This window comes from Salmo salar, chromosome 06 (assembly GCF_965601325.2).
Source record: "Salmo salar chromosome 06, fSalSal1, whole genome shotgun sequence".
In the NCBI taxonomy this organism is placed as follows: Eukaryota; Metazoa; Chordata; class Actinopteri; order Salmoniformes; family Salmonidae; genus Salmo; species Salmo salar.
In genome coordinates this window covers 61,016,521-61,037,293 of record NC_138296.1, presented here as the reverse complement: position 1 = coordinate 61,037,293, position 20,773 = coordinate 61,016,521, and the positions used below count along the sequence as shown (strand labels likewise).

The window sequence follows — 20,773 nt, the reverse complement described above, 5'->3', positions numbered from 1 at the left end:
TTGGCAGACTGAAAAGGTTTTTTAATTATTTACAAATGAAAATACATCATAACATCTCCAACATCAATCTCCCTATTTATGTCATTTACAAATGGACTAAAAATGATCACAAAGATAAAACAATGCATAAAATGGTTATTCAAGGTAGCCAATTCAAGACCCAATTCAAAGTAAATCTTTTGTATTTACAAATGGCGTAGAGATGAGACACGGCAGTAATACCCATCATCCAGGGTTGTGTTCATTAGGCTCGCGTTGACAAAGTTTTTTTACGAAACACAAAAAGTGTTTCTTAGTGGACAAGTTCACACAGCATCTCCTTGTTCCACTCAGTTTCGGACCACTTTCTTTCATTCTGCACCTGCTGAACAGCACCCAGGAGTATCAAGGTTCTCAGGGAGTTCTATCTCCGTGTCGACCGTCTTTCTAACAGCTGGATGACCAGGCGGGTCTTCAGCGACGGCAGCTTGTTGCTGTAGTTCTGTTGGAGCACGGTGCTCAGTCTACTGCGCAGGCTCCGCAGGCAGGGCAGGGAGTTGCAGTCAGGCACATTCAGCAGAGTGTGGAAGAACTCTGTCCACAGATCACTGTGGGGATTTCTGGAGAAGAGAGAGAGAGGGAAGGAGAAAGTAGTGTGAATTTGAACTATGCTGGAAATATTTTGGGTCAAAAGGGGGAGTCGTTTTCAAAACCCAAACAAAAATATTCAAGCGATTACTCGGAGCAACAAAAAGTAGTGAAACCATAAAATCCATTAGCACTCCTACTCAAGGGTTACCTTCTAAATACTGCATTTGTCTTCCACACACCACCCTCCTGTGTTACTTGCATGTATGTTCCAAAAATCATGCAGTACACCGTTCCAGCTATCCCAAAGTAGTCGGTCTAAAACACAAAGAAACGTAGTTAATATTCTCAACAGGTATCGGACATCCACCCATATCACTACAGGACACGCACTTGACACCGACAGACACACTTTACCTGGTAGTTCCATGGTCTCCCACTCTTCATCTCTGTACACTGGAAGCCTGAGGTCATACACTTGGCAGTGAACGAAGTGCCCTTTGGGAACAGAGTCATGTCAATGCTCTGACCCAGGTCAATCAGGGCAAGGCCATGATCCAGATTATCTGGGTGAAAAGACTTGTTCTCCAGGAACCTAAAACACAACAGACAATTAGCACAGTGAAGAGCCACTGGTAATCCCTGGTAGAGTACTGCATCCACCCATTACTAGAAATGACTACAGGGAAAACAAAAACACATCCGAGAGACATAACCACCAGTAAGGAGCCATCCCTACCTATCTCCCAGCAGGAAGTTGTCTGGTTTGATGTCAGCGTGAACGATGTGAATGCTGTGCAGCTGTTCCACCATGTGCAGCATGCAGACAGTGAAGTAAATCACCAGAGGCTGGGGCATCACCTTGTCAATCAGGTTTTTGTACAGGTTCACAGCGTTCTGGGAGGGGAATAATAAACATGTTTAACTCCATTCAGTGCTCCGGTGTGGCGTCTTTGGGTGCATCCCAATCTCCTTTCACCTTTCGTGTAAACTTGTTCATTACTTCCCACATATCTAAAAGCATTGGATTGGTAGAGACATGGGCTACAGGGAGTTTCCATCATATTTTTATTACCAGTCATTTCCTTTCAAATCAGTGAAGGGATTGTAGCCCTGATGTTCAATTGATTGAGAAAATATGGTGGGTGATGAAGAGGGGTTACTACCCACCAATAGGGTGCCACAGTTGTGGAGCTCGCCCAATAGCACACTGCCGTTCTGAAAGAAGTGGGCAGAGTGGATGTTGCTGAAGAGGTGGCGCACGCTGGGCTGCAGCCGGGCATTCAGCTGAGTGTTGATGTAAAACTCCCACGGATTGGCTGGTTTCTGTACCTACATGTACAGATCAAGATACATACAAGAATTGACAATCAAGCATTCAATAGGAGGGCACGAATTGTGAGGATAAGGTCACTATAAAGCCGTCATGTTATCAGGCCTTCCTAATGGCAGCACCAAAAAAGTCACTACCCAATTCATGAAAGGTCAGGGGAGTTACCAAGTTTAAATTAATATTCCTACCTTTAAAATCATCTTCTCTGAGGTTGTCAGGTCAGTTGCCTGGTAGACCGTGGCAAAGGCACCCTGTCCGAGGACGCAGTCAACCCGTAAGGAGCCTTCACCTGTGGATGACCATCAAAGCGATTTTTAGATTACAATTTAAAAAATTAGGGCGATTTTTTTTTTTAAGTCACTGCCAGTAAACACACCAAGACTTTCTTACCCATCTTGATGGTCATCTTGGGTGTGATGCTGGGGACTTTGCACTGCCAGGTGATGAAGTTTGGCTGGGAGGTGAGTGGCATGGGCAGTTTGGAGAGCAGGGAGGAGATCAGCTCATCATCCCAGGGGTCAGAGAACACCTCTGACCCTTGGTCTGGACTCATAGGAATATCCATGCCGTACTTCACCTCTGGAGCTGGACTCATAGGAATATCCATTCTGAACTTTGATGACAGATGGACTGGACTCATGGTAACATCAGAGCCAAACTTTGATGGTTCTGGACTCATAGGGATGTCCATGGTCTTCAGAGGGAAGCCATCTTTTCTCTGACCCTGACAGGGACTCATGAAGGCATCCAAGTCCAGGTCGAGTTCAACCCCAACCTCTGGGCTTTTTACCACTAACCAGTCTGGCTTTGGTGCACACTCTGGGCTCATTGGGATATCGAAAGCAGGTGTTGGGGCTTTCTCTGGACTAGTTGAAACATCAAAGCTGGATTTGAAGGCATCAATCTGGCTCTTTGAAAGGGTTGCCTCTTCCGCAGGTGCACGCTGTGAGAGAGGACAGGCTGGCTTTAAAGACTGCTCTGGGCTCACATAGACATCCCAGTCTGGTTTAGAGGCCTTGGGAGGAGGGCTTTTGGCCCCTGCCCCCTCAGTATGAACCAGGGGGGCAGTCTGGTCTCTGAAGGACAGTGCGGCCGGGGCATGATGCTGCACCTCAGTCATGGAGCAGGTAGCCAGGCTTCGCTGGGCCAGGGCTAGCCCTTCCCCCACGATGGTTCCCTGCTCAGCAAAGCCCTGCGCCCTCATAGAGCACTCAGCGCCGGTCTCAGGTATCCCATCAGGTGGGCTCTGCTCTATGATAGGGCTGAGGGAGGAAAACAAACTCATTAGCTCCACCATGGAGGCAACTACATGCGTTTGACCCAAACACTTGACTACACTTCAAAAACATTCACCAACGAGCATTCGAGTGAAAACGTACAGTACACTGCAGTTACTGGTAGTCTACAATATCAGGTTACCGGTAAGTACCTGAGTTTAGTGGGCTGTCGCAGGAAAGGGCCCTCTTCTGGACCACTAAAGCCTCTGGGGTGATCATTTTCTAGAGGGAGAAGAGAAAAAGTCAGCCAAAAAAAGGTCAAGTACTTGCTTTAGACCACATTGTTGTTCTGAACTACAGACACCTTTTACCAGGTGAGGGCATTTGATTTCTGAACAGCTTATGATTGCATCCCAAATGGCACCCTATTCCCTATGTAGTGCATTACTTTTGAAAAGAGCCCTATGGTGGCAATTGGGATGCATGCATCCTATGCATGAACTCAGATAGAAGGCTACCTTGGTCCTGCTCAAAGTTCCAGGAGGAAGGAGCTTTGTTTTGGAAGGGCGTGGAGACCAGGTGGGCAGACAGGGAAAAGTCTCTGGTGCTGTTGGGGCAGGTGGCTAGGGAGTTGTAGCGTGCTCCCCACATAGTGCTTTCATCTGGTATCAATTCCAAAGGAGATTCCTGAGCAAACACACACACACACGAAATGATAAAGGTTTGCATTGTGTACATAACTTAACCCAACCATATCTTTCATTGAGTCCTTGCGAAATGAAAATGGGTACGTCACCATGTAATTTTGCACTTACATTTTGTTTCTCTCTTTTAGATACAGAGATTTCTGCTAGGGCCCTTGGTGGCTTATCCTTGTCCACCATAGTAGCACTAAATGGAGCAGGAAAAGCACCATAAAGCAGTGTTCATAAATTTACTTTGAGAGTTAAAGAGATAGCAAAGAAAATAGGATGCAGGAGAAGAACCACATGCTTCACCTGCAGTTCTCCTTGTTTTCGTTCTCATCCTGAAAGATTGCGAAAGGCACTGCATCGGGGGGCTTGCTGAACAAAGAGGTGCCACCTTTAAATAATAATTGTAAAAAAAGAGAAGGAACAAAACCCAGACATTTAACCACAATGTAAAATCAAAAAGGGCAACCTGCCATTATGCATTTCTTTTACCTCTCATTTTATTGTAAAGTGTTTTGCAATTGTAAATACACTTTTGATTTGACCTACAGACAAACAAAAAGTTGAGAAGTTACAATCGAAGGGGGAATTGAATTACCCATTCTCTGGTAGACAGAATCAAAGCTCTTCTCCGCCTGATGCATTGACATGCTGGGGAACTGTTCCTCCTGCATGAGGGTTGGAGCCTGGAACATGTCCATGATCGCATCTGGAGGGGAAGGTAAAGAGAGGTGAGATACTAAAAAGGACCATACCGTTAGGAATTAGAATTCTAGAATGGACATAAACCTTCTTATGGATGGGATGATAAAGGTCAGCCATTTTGGTCAGGGAATTGGTAAACCATGGTTTGCCAGTGCTGTGATAAGATAGTGTAAAATAATGAATTTGAATCATTTATCATCTGCATGTTTGTTAGCTACTGCAGCTAGCCAGCTAGTTTTACAGGAATAATTCCATCCATTTTTCTAATTAACTGTCAATATGCCAACATTCCATTCAAACAATATAGTCAATCCACAGCCATTATCAATATACTGGCTGAAATCAGTTGATGATAGGACTTAGACATGTTGTAAATGCAACGACTACTGATATTCTATCATCTAATAGCACTCACAGTTTTCCAAGAAAACAAAATCAGAAGTATTTATGGTCTGTTTCCATATATTTTAAAGGCTATTTATACAGAAAACGTGTATAAAACCTGTATAAACTATGTATAATTAATTATATGACAATATTTTAGGTTGATAATTCCATTACACAATCTGATATATAGTGCATTTGGAAAGTATTCAGAATCCTTGACTTTTTCCACTTTTTTGTGACGTTACAACCTTATTATAAAATTGATTAAATAGTTCTTTCCCCCTCAATCTACACACAATAGCCCACAATGACAAAGCAAAAACAGGTTTTTAGAAATGTAATAAAATACTGAAATATCACATTTCCATAAGTATTCAGACCCTTCACACAGTACTTTGTAAAAGCACCTTTGGCAGCGATTACAGCCTCGAGTCTTCTTGGGTACGACGCTACAAGCTTGGCACACTTTCATATGGGGAGTTTCTCCCATTCTTCTCTGCAGATGCTGTCAAGCTCTGTCAGGTTGGATGGGGAGCGTCGCTGCAGAGCTATTTTCAGGTCTCTCCAGACATGTTCGATCGGGTTCAAGTCCGGCTCTGGCTGGGCCACTCAAGGACATTCAGAGACTTGTCTCCAAGCCACTCCTGTGTTGTCTTGGCTGTGTGCTTAGGGTCGTTGTCCTGTATGAAGGTGAACCTTCACCCCAGCCGGAACGCTCTGGAGCAGGTTTTCATCAAGAATCTCTTTGTGGGGCCTCCCGAGTGGCGCAGTGGTCTAAAGCACTGCATTGCAGTGTTAGCTGTGCCACTAGAGATTCTGGGGTTGAGTCCAGGCTCTGTCGCAGCCGGCCGCGACCAGGAGGCCCATGGGGTGGCGCACAATTGGCCCAGCGTCGTCCAGGTTAGGGGAGGGTTTGGCCGGCAGGGATATCCTTGTCTCATCGCGCACTAGCGACTCCTGTGGCGGGCTGGGCGCAGTGCACGCTGACACGGTCGCCAGGTGTACGGTGTTTCCTCCGACACATTGGTGCGGCTGGCTTTCGGATTGGATGGGCATTGTGTCAAGAAGCAGTGCGGCTAGGTTGGGTATCGGAGGACGCATGGCTCTCGACCTTCGCCTCTCCCGAGTCCGTACGGGAGTTGCAGCGATGAGACAAGACTAACTACTACCAATTGGATAACATGAAATTGGGGAGAAAAAAAGGGTTGAAAAATAAAAAAATAAATGTAAAAAATCAATCTCTTTGTACTTTGCTCCGTTCATCTTTCCCTAGGTTTCCTCCAGACATGATGCTTTGCATTCAGGCCAAAGTTTCATCAGACCAGAACATCTTGCCTCTCATGGTCAGAATCCTTTAGGTGCCTTTTGGCATACTCCAAGCAGGCTGTCATCTGCCTTTTATGGAGGAGTGGCTTCTGTCTGGCCACTCTACCATAAAGGCCTGATTGGTGGAATGCTGCAGAGATTGTGGTCCTTCTGGAATGTTCTCCCATCTCCACAGAGGAACTCTGGAGCTCTTTCAGAGTGACCATCGGGTTCTTAGTCACCTCACAGATCAACGCCCTTCTCTCCCAATTGCTCAGTTTGGCCGGGCGACCAGCTCTAGGAAGAGTCTTGGTGGTTCCAAACTTCTTTCGTTTTAGAATAATGGAGGCCACTGTGTTCTAGGGGACCTTCAATGCTGCAGAATGTTTTTGGTACCTTTCCCCAGATCTGTGCCTCGACAATCCTGTCTTGGGGCTCTATAGACAATTCCTTTGACCTCATGGTTTGGTTTTTGCTCTGACATGCACAGTCAACTGTGGGACCTTATATAGACAGGTGTGTGCCTTTCCTAATCATGACCAATCAATTGAATTTACCACAGGTGGACTCCAACCAAGTTGTAAACATCTCAAGGATGGTCAATGGAAACAGGATGCACCCGAGCTCAATTTCAAGTCTCATAACAAAGGGTCTGAGTACTTATGTAAATAAGGTACTTCAGTATTTAATTTGTAATACATTTGCAAAAATTTCTAAAAACCTGTTTCACTTTGTCATTATGGGGTATTGTGCATAGATTGATGAGAGGAAGAAACTATTTCATCCATTTTAGAGTAAGGCTGTAACGTAACAAAATGTGGAAAAGGGAAGAGGTCTAAATACTTCCCAAATGCACTGTATCACCTGCCTTAGTTTTATTTTCCTGCATAAGTAAAATCAGGATTATCACTGTACTGCCATTCATTCCTCCCTGACCAATATGGCTGCCATTTTCACCCCATTCTGAAACTTTTATTCAGGTTCATGACATAGCCCCTCTAGTAATTTAATAGGATCTCTATGCTAAATCTCCATTGGTTGTACTGCCTTTACCATACACATGTATGGTAATACATTTGAATATCTCCACCAAAAAAGGGATTGAGTGTAGCAGATAGCACAACAGAAGTGATTGATTTGAGCACCAATTTTTTTTTTCTGCCTTTGAATTTAAATCACCAATATCTGAACACAATACACTATGACTGATTGACCAATACATGTATGAAGAAATTCCTTCACTTCAGTAAATTAAGACGAGTTGAGTACCCCACTCACCAAGTGCCTCCCGTGTGTTGACTGTGGGGGATGGGAGAACCCTGGACGGGGTGGCTTGCACCAGTCCCAGAGAAGTGTTAGGAGTGATATGGGACTGGTTCCCAGTCCCTCCCTGTGACACTGACAGAGAGAGTGAGGTTAAACCTTTTAATTCACATACGAAAAACAAATGAGGGGAATAAAGAGCCCAGATTATGATATTTTACTTACCATCTAATTTCACCTCCGACTCAGTAGCATCACTGACAGACACCTCACTGGAAAAACAAAAGGGAAATGATTAGCTTAGATGATAAGAGGCTAAATAATTAAAAACAAATTCATTATCTACATCTGAGGTGTCTCGCCCTGCCAGAGCTAAATAGGCTAGAGAGACATAATAAATTCTGGTTGTGAATAATGACACATCTGAAACCAGGACTAATCTAGAGACATGATGACTCATAACTTACTGGGAATCTCTGCCATTGTGCTGCTGGAAGCTGCTGCTGAGGTAGTTCACTAAGCCACCAAGTTGGGACTGGGAGCGAACATCCTGGAGAGGATCTCCCCCGTGCTGCAACTCAGATTCATAGGCTGCTGGCTTCTGTGGGGCCGATCCAAATGACAATCCAATAGGCTTAGGGTTTTGTCCTGGTTGGGGTTGAACCAGAGAGGCCTGTAGAGAATATGCCTGGGGAGCAACTGCAGATGGTTTTGGTGCTTCTGTACATTGACGCAAGTGACCAATTGGTGCTTTTGGCAGGTGAAAGGAGCAGCTATGGGAGGTGTTTTCCTCTTCCACCTGTCCAGATGGGGGAGAGGACATCTGTGAGTGCAGGGTGTCTGTGATGGGAACCCTGAGACGGACGTGCTGAGAGTGGGCCTCAGGTTCCCTCACCGTGCCTTTTCTGGAGTCCTGTCCACTGTTCAGTCTCAAGCCTGGAGTGGGTTTGATTCCGAGGTTGTTTGAGAGTGGAGGGTGCCTAAAGGACTGTTGTAGGAACCCAGGATTCAGTCTTGTTGCAGGTGTGCAGGATGCCTGAAAACAGAAGTGCATGCCATATTTAAAAAAGGGTCCTACAAATTCTAGGGGAACCACGACAATAGAAACAACTGAAGTTAAGGAACCATGTGGATTCTCTTACCTGCACTGGTGGAGAAATGGCTGAGCTTCCCTGGACTGTAGAGCTCACACCGAGGTTACTCTCCAGCTCCTCCAGCAGTTGGTTCATCCTTATCACTTCCTCCTCCTGCTCTCTAGCCAACCTCTGACGTTCCTCTGGTAATATAACACAAACAAACATTGGTCAAAACTCACAGTTGGCACTGTGGTGGTGAGACACACACTCAGCTGTTGGTGCATTTGATTTGGATAAAGGGTGTCTGTAAAGGATGTCATGTGGCCAGTTCATATTGATGTCTGACTATACGATAAAATACAGCCTTGCATTTCTAGTCTGTTAGAGGAATGGGATGCAATAGCGCTGCGTTAGAAAGCCATATGATCCTACCAAACTCTCTCTGCTTCTCCACTTGCTTGCATCTCACAAAGTATCGTCTGGCTCGGACCTCCTCGAAGCAAAGTTCAGACCCTTCGCAGATGAGGTCTTCAGTATGGTACATCGACACTGTTTGCATGTTTACAGCCGGGCCTTGATTGGGTTTATTTACCACCACATTTTCAGACCGGGAGATTCTGTGGGAGAGTCGTTTCATTAGAGGGAATACAATGTAACTTAAAAAATTTTTTTTTTTAATTATAATACACACACACACATACACACACTAAAACGTTTGTTATTACGTTAAAGACTTACATGCGAACTGTTCTGTCTGCAGGGGGTTGGGACAGACCTTCGGGGTCCTGTGGCAGAAACATTTATATTTCTCTGTTGATCACTTTCTATGAACAAACATGAGAAATGATTCTGAAGCAATTCATAAACATTTTGAAGACAAAAAAAGGTGGTAACTCACCTTGTACTGTGGGCCAGGCTCTCTGTGGGATTGCAGCTGATTTACCAAGTGAGAAGTCTGAAGAGGATTCCGTACACCTTCTGTTTTCATAAACAAATTCAGGTTAGATTATGGATACGTTAGTCAAAGAACCAGTCCACAAGGAAGAAAACAGTCTCACCTGATGCCCCTGTCCCACCTCTAGAAGAGCTGGTTTGGAACCTCCTGTTAATACATTTAGATGTATCAACAATAAACACAACATGGAAAGGCTAAAACTTTATCAGTTTCAGTCAATAGAGTCCTTAATTTTGACAAGTAATTCAAATGCAATAATTTGCATTCTAACTAAGTGTTGGAGGTTACCTGTATTGCTGAAGGACAGTGTCAGCTGGCTCAGCTTGGTTCTCCATGGCTCTCTGGTAGACGGCGTCAGCCTGTTGAAGCAGGCCCTGCTGCTCAAACTGTTGAGCCCACGCCACATACAGGACTGCAGCTCTGGTGCCAATACCCTTACTGTATATGTGACTGTACAGTTTGATGGGCTCATCATAATAACTTGCACATTTGATGCAGTAGTTTACGTATCGGATGTCATTGGAGTAGCGCTCCTCTTGGAGAAATCTTTGTACTAGACGATCTAGCACAAGAGACATCCCCTTGGCGTCTTCAGCAGGTAATCTCTTCTCTAGATATTCAATAAATCTGAAATTATGTAAAAGTATGATAAAGATAGTTACACACCAATAAATATTCACACAAAAAAAGTTGTTGCTCCCAAACCAAGTGAGATTTGCATGCAAAAATATCCCATCAATGGCAGATGCATAACCCTTAATTGTTTACTTTCGTTGGTGGCCCCCTCTATGAAGATAATAATGGAATAAAACGCATGCACAAGTCAGAGCAGCTCACAGATCACTGCACCTGTACATAGCCCATCTGTAAACAGCCCATCTATCTACCTACCTCATCCCCATACTGTATTTATTTATCTTGCTCCTTTGCACCCCAGTATCTCTACTTGCACATTCCTCTTCTGCACATCTACCATTTGAGGGGTTAATTGCAATATTGTAATTACTTCGCCACCATGGCCTATTTATTGCCTTAACTTACCTCATAAGCACTCACTGTATATAGAGTTTTTTTTTTCTACTGTATTATTGACTGTATGTTTTGTTTATTCCATGTGTAACTCTGTGTTGTTGTATGTGTCGAATTGCTAAGCTTTATCTTGGCCAGGTCGCAGTTGTAAATGAGAACTAGTTCTCAACTAGCCTACCTGGTTAAATAAAGGTGAGAAAAAAAAAATGTAAAAAATGAAAACAGTACCTGTCCCATGGATCTAGGGGGTCGTCTCCAGTATAGTTGCTTAAACTTTCCTCAAAGCTCCTGTAAAACAAATTAATTTGATTAAAAACTCAACCGCAGTTTGAACCCCTTTCTCTTCTGCTTAACTGTTACTGTAGCTAGCTAACTTCTAGCATGGATAACAATATGTTCATCTCAATCAAAACAAAGTGTTACTGTAAGTTGTATCAGCAAAGAACCTCTAGTATCAAATATTGTATTATTCACCAAGCAGGAAAATAGGAAATAGTTACTTAACATTAGTTAGCTAGCTAGGAATCAGGATTAACGTTAGCTGGGTGGGGAAAAATAAAATCAGTTAGCTAGCTAGCTAGCGAACTTACTGTAAAAGTGAACCAACATTCATGGTGTGGACTGAACAGCAGACTGGCGGTTCCCACTCCAAATTCCAACAACACAAATATGAGCAATTACGCGCAAATCTAAGTTACATTAATTCAGTAACTAAATACCAAGTATTACATTCACGTCGCTAGCAAAGACACTGGTGGCTTATTCTATCTGTGTCGCTAGCATGGCTGGCGTCACAGAGTACTGTGAAACTGTCTTTGCCACTGAGCTATAATAAGAACGGACTTTGCTGGTAGGGTATTTCAAATTCCGCGCCTAGCTGATACGTCAAAAATCAGCATCATAAATGAATGCATCCAATCAGCGCCTTTGGAGCGAGTAAACGCGATTTCATTGGCTGGATAAAAAAATATATATAATTACCTACGTGATACTTTCGCTAATGCCTGAATTTGCAAATTTGAATCGTTTGATGAATTCGACAATAAATATGTTACAAAACGTGCAAATAAAAAAGTGCTATATCTTAAAAATGAATGACAACAAAAATATGCTTTTTGTCTTAATTTAAAGTCAGGGATAAGGTTAGCATTGTGGTCAGTGTTGGTGAGTAGTGAACTACATGTAGTTCCACTACTAATTTAACTCCATTTTGCAGTAGCATGGTGGTTGTTGAACTACATTCAAATCATGGTAGTGCTTTCAGTGGTTAATTACTGTTTTGCTGTGTATCTAGCTACTGAAACTACACACTACTTGTTTTGCAAAAATAAAATATGGGTGAAGTAGGGAAGAATTTCCTTTATTTTTCGGCATCAGAACTGCCTAATTCTCCTTCGAAACATAATTGATGTGTTTAATATGCTACATTACACATTCTGTTAACATCTGACTCCAGAGGGATTTATTCTTTCAATTTGTTGTCTGACACTTCAGATTTAAATATGATAATTTATCACAAAGTAGTTTGTATGTAGTGAACTACTTTCTCAAAGTAACTTAGTTAAGTAAACTATATTTTTCTTACGGGTAGCTTTAGTGTAGCTTAACTTCTTCCAGTGTGAAGTAATTGGTAGCTTGTTAACTACATTATATTTTCTAAGTAGCTTCCCCAACACTGAGTGTGGTTAGGGTTAGGTTTAAAATCAGATTTTAAAGCTGTAATATGTAACTTTTTGGGAGACTGACCAAATTCACATAGAAATGTGAGTTATAGATATATCTCTCATTGAAAGCAAGTCAAAGAAGCGGTAGAACTGTTCCATGTCAGCTATTTCTATGCATCCAGTTCATACGTTTCATTTTTGCGTCTTTTACTTTCGGTTTTGTACACCAGCTTCAAACAGCTAAAAATACAATATTTCTGGTTATTGAAAATATATTTCACATTAGTTTAGATGGTACAATGATTCTCTACACTATACATTGCTTGTTTTGTCATATAAAATGAAATTAGGCGAACTATTAGAATTTCACTTGGCATCCTACCTTGTTGACCAGGGTGCCGACGTTGGAACTCAGCGATGAGGCCTGGGTCCAGGATGTCCCTAGCAGGGATCCAGCACCTCTCCTCCGGGCTATAACCCTCCCAGTCAAGACACATGAAAAGTGGGATGTATACGGAGGGTACGGGGCAACAGAAGACGAACAGCAGAGGGGCTAATGATCTTGGAGATGGGGAAAGGGCCGATAAACGGGGGGAAAGTTTGCGGGACTCCACCCGGAGGGGCAGATCTCGGGTGGACAGCCATACCCTCTGCCCGAGACGATACCGGGGAGCCAGGGTCCAGTGGCAGTCCACTTGTCGCTGATACCTGGAGGTAGTCTTGAGAAGAGCCGACTGGACTCTCATCCAGGTACGGCGACGGACAAACATCTGGGCCGAGGGTATGCCGACCGCTTCCTCTTGCTCCGGAAAGAGTGTGGGCTGATAGCCCAGGGAACCCTCGAAAAGGTGAGAGCCCGGTGGCAGAGCAGGGGAGGGTGTTGCGGGCGTATTCAAGTCTCACGAGTTGCTGGCTCCAGGTGGTGGGATTGGCAGAGACCAGGTAGCAAAGAGTCGTCTCCAGATCTTGATTGGCTCGCTCCAACCAGCTGTTAGACCAAGGGTGGAACCCGGAGGACAGGCTGGCCGACAACCCAATGAGTGTGCAGAACGCCTTGCAGAACTGGGACGAGAACTGAGGATCCCGGTCGGAGACCATGAAGGAATGTGTCGAACAGGGATTCCAGGTTCCAGGCACTCTCGGCAGCCAATGTGTGGAAATCAACCACATAGTCCGCCACACTGTGGGAGTCTTGGCAAAGCTGGAGTAATTTACAGGCAGCCTCTCTCCCGGACAACAGAGAATCTAAAGCCTTTTTCACCTCAGCCACGAACTTCTCCAGGCTGAAACACACAGCAGATTGTTGTTCTCACACCACTGTAGCCCAGGCAAGAGCCCTCCCAGACATTAACGTTATGAGACACGCCATCTTCGAGCGGTCCGAGGGGAAGGACGAGGGCTGCAGCTCGAAGATAAGGGAACACTGGGAGAGAAATACCCAACAGGTTCCTGACTAGGGTTGCAAAGGGTCGGAAACTTTCCGGTAAATTTCCAGAATTTTTCCAAAAAATGTCCATGGGAAGTTCAGCCTGGGAATTTTGCTTAAATTCATAAAAAAAAGTTAACTTTTAACAGTTAACCTTTGTGGGATACACAAGGCAATTCTAGGTCTTGTGGCATATTTTGGTTAAACTATCCCCAATTCAATGGAATCGCAACCCTCTGCATGCACAGTGCATTCTTCCATCACATGTACAGCTGATTCTCAAGATCTTGCACCCTAATGAGATGCTATTGAGCCCACACGGTTTCCATAAATGTTTTAAAATGAAACATGCATCTTACAAAGGAGTTGTTTAATCTAACTGATTAACTATTTATCTGTACATGGAATTGTATTTGGTTTTTTTAAATCTATTTTTTCTAATCTTTAAAGGAAAATGCCACGGGCACTATCTGATGTGTGGAAACGTTTCACTGCAGCTAATATAGAAGGAGAAGCTGTGTACATTTGCAAATACTGTGCCAAATCATATGTGAAGAACATAAGACACAGAATCTGGCAAAGTGCATATAAAGTTCCCTCAGAGCTCACAACCTCTGACAAAAGTCCCTCTACTTCTAGTCGAGGTGAAAATGATGAATCAGACACCTTATCGATAGCAACAGCTCATGGTCCTCCTGGAATCAGACGTGTTTGACTCAATGGAGGAACGTAGTCAGACAAATGCTGACGAATGTCTTGCTCGAGCTGTGTATGCAACTGGTTCACTTCTGGAGTCCTACCCTCATATCACACCCATTGGCTGTGCTGCTCATGCATTGAATTTACTCCAAGGACATGGCACTGAAAACAATCGATACACTCTACAAGAGAGCTAAGGAAATGGTTAGGTATGTGAAAGGTCATCAAGTTATAACAGCAATCTACCTCACCAAGCAAAGTGAGAAGAATAAGAGCACCACATTGAAACTGCCCATCAACACCTGTTGGGATGGCGTTGTCATCATGTTTGACAGTCTCCTGGAGTGGAAGGAGTCTCTCCAAGAAATGGCCATATCACAGTCTGCCAATATGGACAGCCCCATCAAGAGGATTCTCCTGGAGGATGTATTTTGGAAGAGAGTGGTAAGCAGCCTGAAACCTATAGCAGTAGCCATTGCACGAATTGAGGGAGACAATGCCATCCTGTCTGATGTTCAGACTCTGCTTGCAGATGTAAGAAAATAAATCTGTACTGCCCTGCCCACTTTACTGTTGCTCCAATCAGAGGAAACTGCAGTTCTGAAATACATTTTTTAAAAAGCGTGAAGACTTCTGCCTAAAGCCCATACGCAGCATACATATTGGACCCCAAGTATTCTGGCAAGAGCATCCTGTCTGGTGCAAAGATCAACAAGGCCTATGGTGTCATCACTACCGTGTCTCGCCACATTGGCCTGGACGAGGGCAAGGTTCTTGGTAGTCTGGTGAAGTACACTTCCAAGCAAGGGCTTTGGGATGGAGATGCAATATGGCAGTCGTGCCAACACATCTCATCAGCCACCTGGTGGAAGGGACTTTGTGGATCTGAGGCTCTTTCCCCTGTTGCCTCCATCATCCTCCAAATCCCACCAACGTCAGCCGCCTCAGAGCGCAACTGGTCCTTGTTTGGGAACACACACACCCCAAAGCACGCAACAGGCTGACCAGTACAAGGGTTGAAAAATTGGTGGCCAGTCGGGCAAATATGAGGCTTTTTGAGCCTGACAACAAGCCATCCTCAACAAGGTTGGAAAGTGACAGTGAAGATAAGGCCTCAGAGTCTGATGTTCAAGAGGTGGTCCAGGGAGAAGACATGGAAGCCTGAGAAGAAGACAACTAAAGCCTTAGTTTCTAGACTGTCATTTTACAGATGTATGTTGAATAAAGTTTTTTGGGAGATGCGATGGATCATTGGGGATCATTCAATAGTCCCTTTCTTTTGTTGTTCAGTGAAATCATCCCATGTGAAGAGTCAACTAATTTAATTAAAATGAAATTCGTAACAATTTTTTTAAATTTCTATTGGAAGGATTTAATCATTTGCAATTATGTCTACTTATGATAAACATTTTACCTCATGTTTCTGTCTCCATATGATATGGTAAATATATCCAATGCAAAAAAACATCTTAATTTAAATGGTATTAATTTGCATATATTTCAGTTAATTCCCATATATTCCCGTTAATTCCCACAGAAGGTTTCCACCTCTGAATATTCTCCAAAAGGTGCAACCCTAATCCTGACCCTCCAGCGAAGCATTCCGGAGGTGGTAAGAAGGTTCTCGGGAAGCAAGGGTGTCCTGGAGAGTCGCACTGCTGACAGCGGTGTTACTGGGGGGCTGAAAGGCTACTGTGGTGGCTGGCTGTCTCATAGGTAATCCGCGGAATTGCTCCAGCAATGTATTCAAGGCACAGTCATGGAGTTCTGCCAAGGTCTGGAATCCGTCCAGAAGACCTCGAAGTAACTCCTCGTCTCTCCCAATGGTGGCTCCTTGGGAGGAGATGGCGTTGTGGAGCTGGTCCGAGTCTGCAGGGTCAGTCATGGCCAGTTCGTACTTTCAGACCACAGGATAAGACCCAGATAGTTCGAAGTAACTAAAGTTTATTACAAAAACGGGGCAGGCAAATGACAGGTCAAGGGCAGACAGAGGTCAGTAATCCAGAGCAGAGTCCGAAAGGTACAGAACGGCAGGCAGGGTCAGGGCAGGCAGAGGAGTATGGGAAAACCACTGGTAGGCTTGATGAGACGAATTAGCAACAGACAAACAGAGAACACAGTTATAAATACACAGGGATAATGGGGAAATGGGCGACGCCTGGAGGAGGGTGGAAACAAGCACAAAAACAGGTGAAACTGATCAGGGTGTGAGTAATGGAATGAAGAAATATAGAAATATTAGGATGAGCAATGTCAGAGTCCGGAGTGTATATATATATATACCATATTTACATAAGTATTCAAACCATTTGCTATGAGACCCGATATTGAGCTCAGGTGTGTCCTGTTTCTATTTATCATCCTTGAGACGTATCTATAACTTGATTGGAGTCCACCTGTGGTAAATTCAATTGATTGGACATGATTTGGATAGGCACACACCTGTCTATATAAGGTCCCTCAGATGACAGTCTATGTCAGAGCAAAAACCAAGCCATGAGGTTGAAGGAATTGTGCGTAGAGCTCTGAGACAGGATTGTTGAGGCACAGATCTGGGGAAAGGAACCAAAACATTTCTGCAGTATTGAAGGTCCCCAAGAACACAGTGGCTCCATCATTCTTAAATGGAAGAAGTTGGAAACCACCAAGACTCTTTCTAGAGCTGGCCGCCCGGCTAAACTGAGCAATCGGGGGATCAGGGAGGTGACCAAGAACCCTATGGTCACTCTGAAAGAGCTCCAGAGTTCCTCTGTTGGGATGGTTGTCCTTCTGGAAGGTTTTCCCATCTCTGCAACACTCCACCAATCCGGCCTTTATGGTGGAGTGGCCAGATGGAAGCCACTGTTCAGTAAAAGGCACATGACAGCTCGCTTGGTGTTTGCCAAAAGGCACCTAAAGAACTCTGACCATGAAAAACAAGATTCTCTGCTCTGATGAAACCAAGTTGAACTCTTTGGCCTGAATGCCAAGCGTCATGTCCGGAGGAAACCTGGCACCATTCCTACGGTGAAGCATGGTGGTGGCAGCATCATGCTGTGGGGATGTTTTTTAGCGGCAGGGACTGGGAGACTAGTCAGGATCGAGGCAAAGATGAACAGAGCAAAGCACAGAGATCCTTAATGAAAACCAGCTCCAGAGTGCTCAGGACCTCAGACTTGGGCAAAGGTTCACCTTCCAACAGGACAACAACCTTAAGCACACAGCCAAATGAATGCAGGAGTGGCTTCGGGATAAGTCTCTGAATGTCCTTGAGTGGCCCAGCCAGAGCCCGGACTTGAACCCGATCGACCATCTCTGGAGAGACCTGAAAGTGGCGGTGCAGCGACGCTCCCCATTCAACCTGACAGAGCTTGAGAGGATCTGCAGAGAAGATTGTGAGAAACTCCCCAAATACAAGTGTGCCAAGCTTGTAGCGTCATACCCAAGAAGACTGCCAAAGGTGCTTCAACAAAATACAGAGTAAAGGGTCAGAATTTAAATATTTTTTTAGTAATAAATTCGCAAACATTTCTAAATCTGTTTTTGCTGCTTTGTCATTATGGGGTATTCTGTGTTGGGGAAAACAATTGAATCAATTTTAGAATAAGGCTGCAACAAAATGTGGAAAAAGTCAATGGGCCTGAATACTTTCCGACTGCACTGTATGTATTAGTGATGGGCTGTCTAGACATTATGGATAGAATATATAGTGTATATCTAAAGAATACATGGATAGAATAGTATATGTACATCAATAGTTGAATATGATGGCCTTGACTAGAATACAGTACATATGAAATGGGTAAAACAATATGTAAACCTAAAAGTGACCAGTGTTCCATGTCTATGTACAGGGATGAGGGATGAGTAACCGGGTGGTTGCCAGGTAGTGACAGTGATTAAGTTCAGGGCAGGGTACTGGGTGTAGGCCGGCTAGTGATGGCATTTGGGTTGACCACACCACCCTCTAGAGAGCCCTGCGGTTGCAGACGATGCAGTTGCCATACAAGGCAGTGTGATACAGGATGCTCTCAATGGTGCATCTGTAAAAGTTTGAGGGTATTAGGGGGCAAGCCAAATTTCTTCAGCCTCCTGTTATTGAAGAGGCGCTGTTTGTCCTTTACTACACGGTCAGTGTGGGTGGACCATTTCAGATTGTTAGTGACGTGTACGACAAGGAACTTCAAGCTTTGCACCTTCTCCACTGCGGCCCCGTTAATGTGGATAGGAGCGTGTTCCCTCTGCTGTCTCCTGAAGTCCAGGATCAGCTCCTTCGTTTTGTTGACATTGAGGGAGAGGTTATTTAACTGGCACCATGTAGCTAGGCCTACCAGGCCTACTGGTTGTATGAATTTGGGATCTATCATCCCACAACTGTCCCAGAGTCTGTGCTATTTCTTTCTCTACAAGTTGACCAATAGAATAGGTCAACTTTTCTACTATGGGGGACTAACAAGTCAATTTAATTAAATGCCGAAATTGTATTTATTTTATTTAACTAGGCAAGTCAGTTAAGAACAAATTCTTATTTACAATGATGGCCTACCAAAAGGCATCCTACGGGGGCTGGGAATAAAATTTAAAAATGTAAAAAATATAGGACAAAACACACATCACGACAAGAGACACACCACTGCATAAAGAGACCTAAGACAACATAGCATGGCAGCAACACAACATGACAACATGGTTGCAGCACAACATGGCAGCAGCACAAAACATGGTACAAACATTATTGGGCAAAGACATCAGCACAAAGGGCAAGAAGGTAGAGACTGTCCATGACTGAAGCTTTGAATTAAGATGGAGATAAAAAAATTGTCCAGTGTGAGTGTTTTTTTGCAGCTCGTTCCAGTCGCTAGCTGCAGCGAACTGAAAAGAGGAGCGACCCAGGGATGTGTGTGCTTTGGAGACCTTTAACAGAACGTGACTGGCAGTATGGGTGTTGTATGCGGAGGATGATGGCTGCAGTAGGTATCTCAGGGCGGAGTGTGGTCTAAGAGGGTTTTATAAATAAGCATCAACCAGTGGGTCTTGCGAAGAGGTATAGCGAGATGACCAGTTTACAGAGGAGTAGGCTCATATAGCCTAATGAGCCTACTCCTGTCTATACAGAAATAAATAAGTCAACAGGGACTGAGTTGAAACAAAACCAACTTTATTATTTTATTTTATTGACTATTTTCTTTGTGACTTTCAGGTTCTGATAATCAAAGGTTGATTATCTACAAGGTCATGGGTTGGATGACTGTTTGGATATTTCACCAACGAGGTAGTGAGAAACTATTTTGGTATTGGTTATTAAGGGTTACTAAGTGTGAGAAATACTTTGTTACCCTTTGTTGAATACTGTAAGTGGTTTTGAGAAACAACTTTCTTTTTGTGTTTCATGCTGATAGTTGGAGAAATCAGTCCACTGCTCTTTATTATTTTCATTGGGGGTTATCAGTCTAAAGCTACAGTATATCAGTGTTTGATTGCATACATTGACTATTGAGGCACCATACTGGTGCTTTTGTTTTGGTGTGTTGACTATCAAGACTCTCGACTCTATACCACTGCTCCTAGTGGATGAACATTGTTTATGTGAAACATTCTATAATTCTAAAGGAAGAATAGAAGAGACTGATACACTTCATATGAATAGGTGGAATTAAACCAAAGAGTTCTAAACGTTTATCTGGACTCACTGCGTGGATTGATTAATGGAGGCCATGCTATTGCACTCTTACTATTAGATTGTTATGAGTTTACAGGATGTACACTGAGTATACAAAACATTAAGAACACCTGCTCTTTCCATGACAGACTAACCAGGTGAATCCAGGTGAAAGCTATGATGCCTTATTGATGTTACTTGTTAAATCCACTCCAATCAGTGTAGATGAATGGGAGGAAGTGAGTTAAAGAAGGATTTTTAAGCCTTGAGACAATTGAGACATGGATTGTGTATGTGTGCCATTCAGAGGGTGAATGGGAAAGACAAAATATTTAATTGCCTTTGAACGGGTAATGGTAGTAGGTGCCAGGTGCACCAGTTTGTGTCAAGAACTGCAACGCTGCTGGGTTTTTCATGCTCAACAGTTTCCCGTGTGTATCAAGAATTGTCCACCACCCAAAGGACATCTAGCCAACTTGACACAACTGCTGGAAGGATTGGTCAACATGGGCCAGCATCCCTGTGGAACGCTTTCGACACCTTGTATAGTCCATCCCCTGATGAATTGAGAATGTTCTGAGGGCAAAAGCAGGGGGGGGTTGAAACTCAATTTGAGGAAGGTGTTCCTAATGTTTGGTATACTCAGTGTGTAACGACCATGACATTCTGGCAACTTTGAGAAAAACTATTTTATAGCGGCGTTGTGCCTGTTGTTCACACGTGCATCTGCCCTCTCATTTGCTAGAATATTCCCACATGATCTCGCCTCCTCCCGCCTGCTTTTCACACGCATTTCCATCTTCTTTCATACTGGACG

At 43.9% G+C, this 20,773-nt stretch overlaps 1 protein-coding gene across 2 annotated transcripts; it reads right to left on the bottom strand.

The window, feature by feature from the left end:
- On the bottom strand, nt 1-11,359 carry bub1 (BUB1 mitotic checkpoint serine/threonine kinase). 2 transcript variants are annotated; one of them, XM_045720765.2, is made up of 24 exons: nt 11,120-11,359; nt 10,758-10,817; nt 9,789-10,127; nt 9,604-9,647; nt 9,444-9,523; nt 9,284-9,330; nt 8,978-9,162; nt 8,612-8,745; nt 8,365-8,505; nt 7,937-8,268; nt 7,695-7,741; nt 7,485-7,604; nt 4,408-4,518; nt 4,116-4,200; nt 3,933-4,008; nt 3,636-3,804; nt 3,330-3,399; nt 2,291-3,162; nt 2,089-2,189; nt 1,738-1,899; nt 1,307-1,464; nt 985-1,162; nt 779-885; nt 1-599 (listed from the first exon to the last, which is right to left on the bottom strand). In XM_045720765.2, exons 1-24 carry the CDS (start codon nt 11,140-11,142, stop codon nt 404-406), a joined length of 3,837 nt encoding a protein of 1,278 aa, XP_045576721.2. In that variant the 5' UTR covers nt 11,143-11,359; the 3' UTR covers nt 1-403. The 2 variants fall into 2 exon arrangements, with proteins under 2 accessions (XP_045576721.2, XP_014060420.3); XM_014204945.3 differs by having other exon boundaries at nt 7,937-8,505.
- Between the last annotated feature and the right edge of the window lie 9,414 nt (nt 11,360-20,773).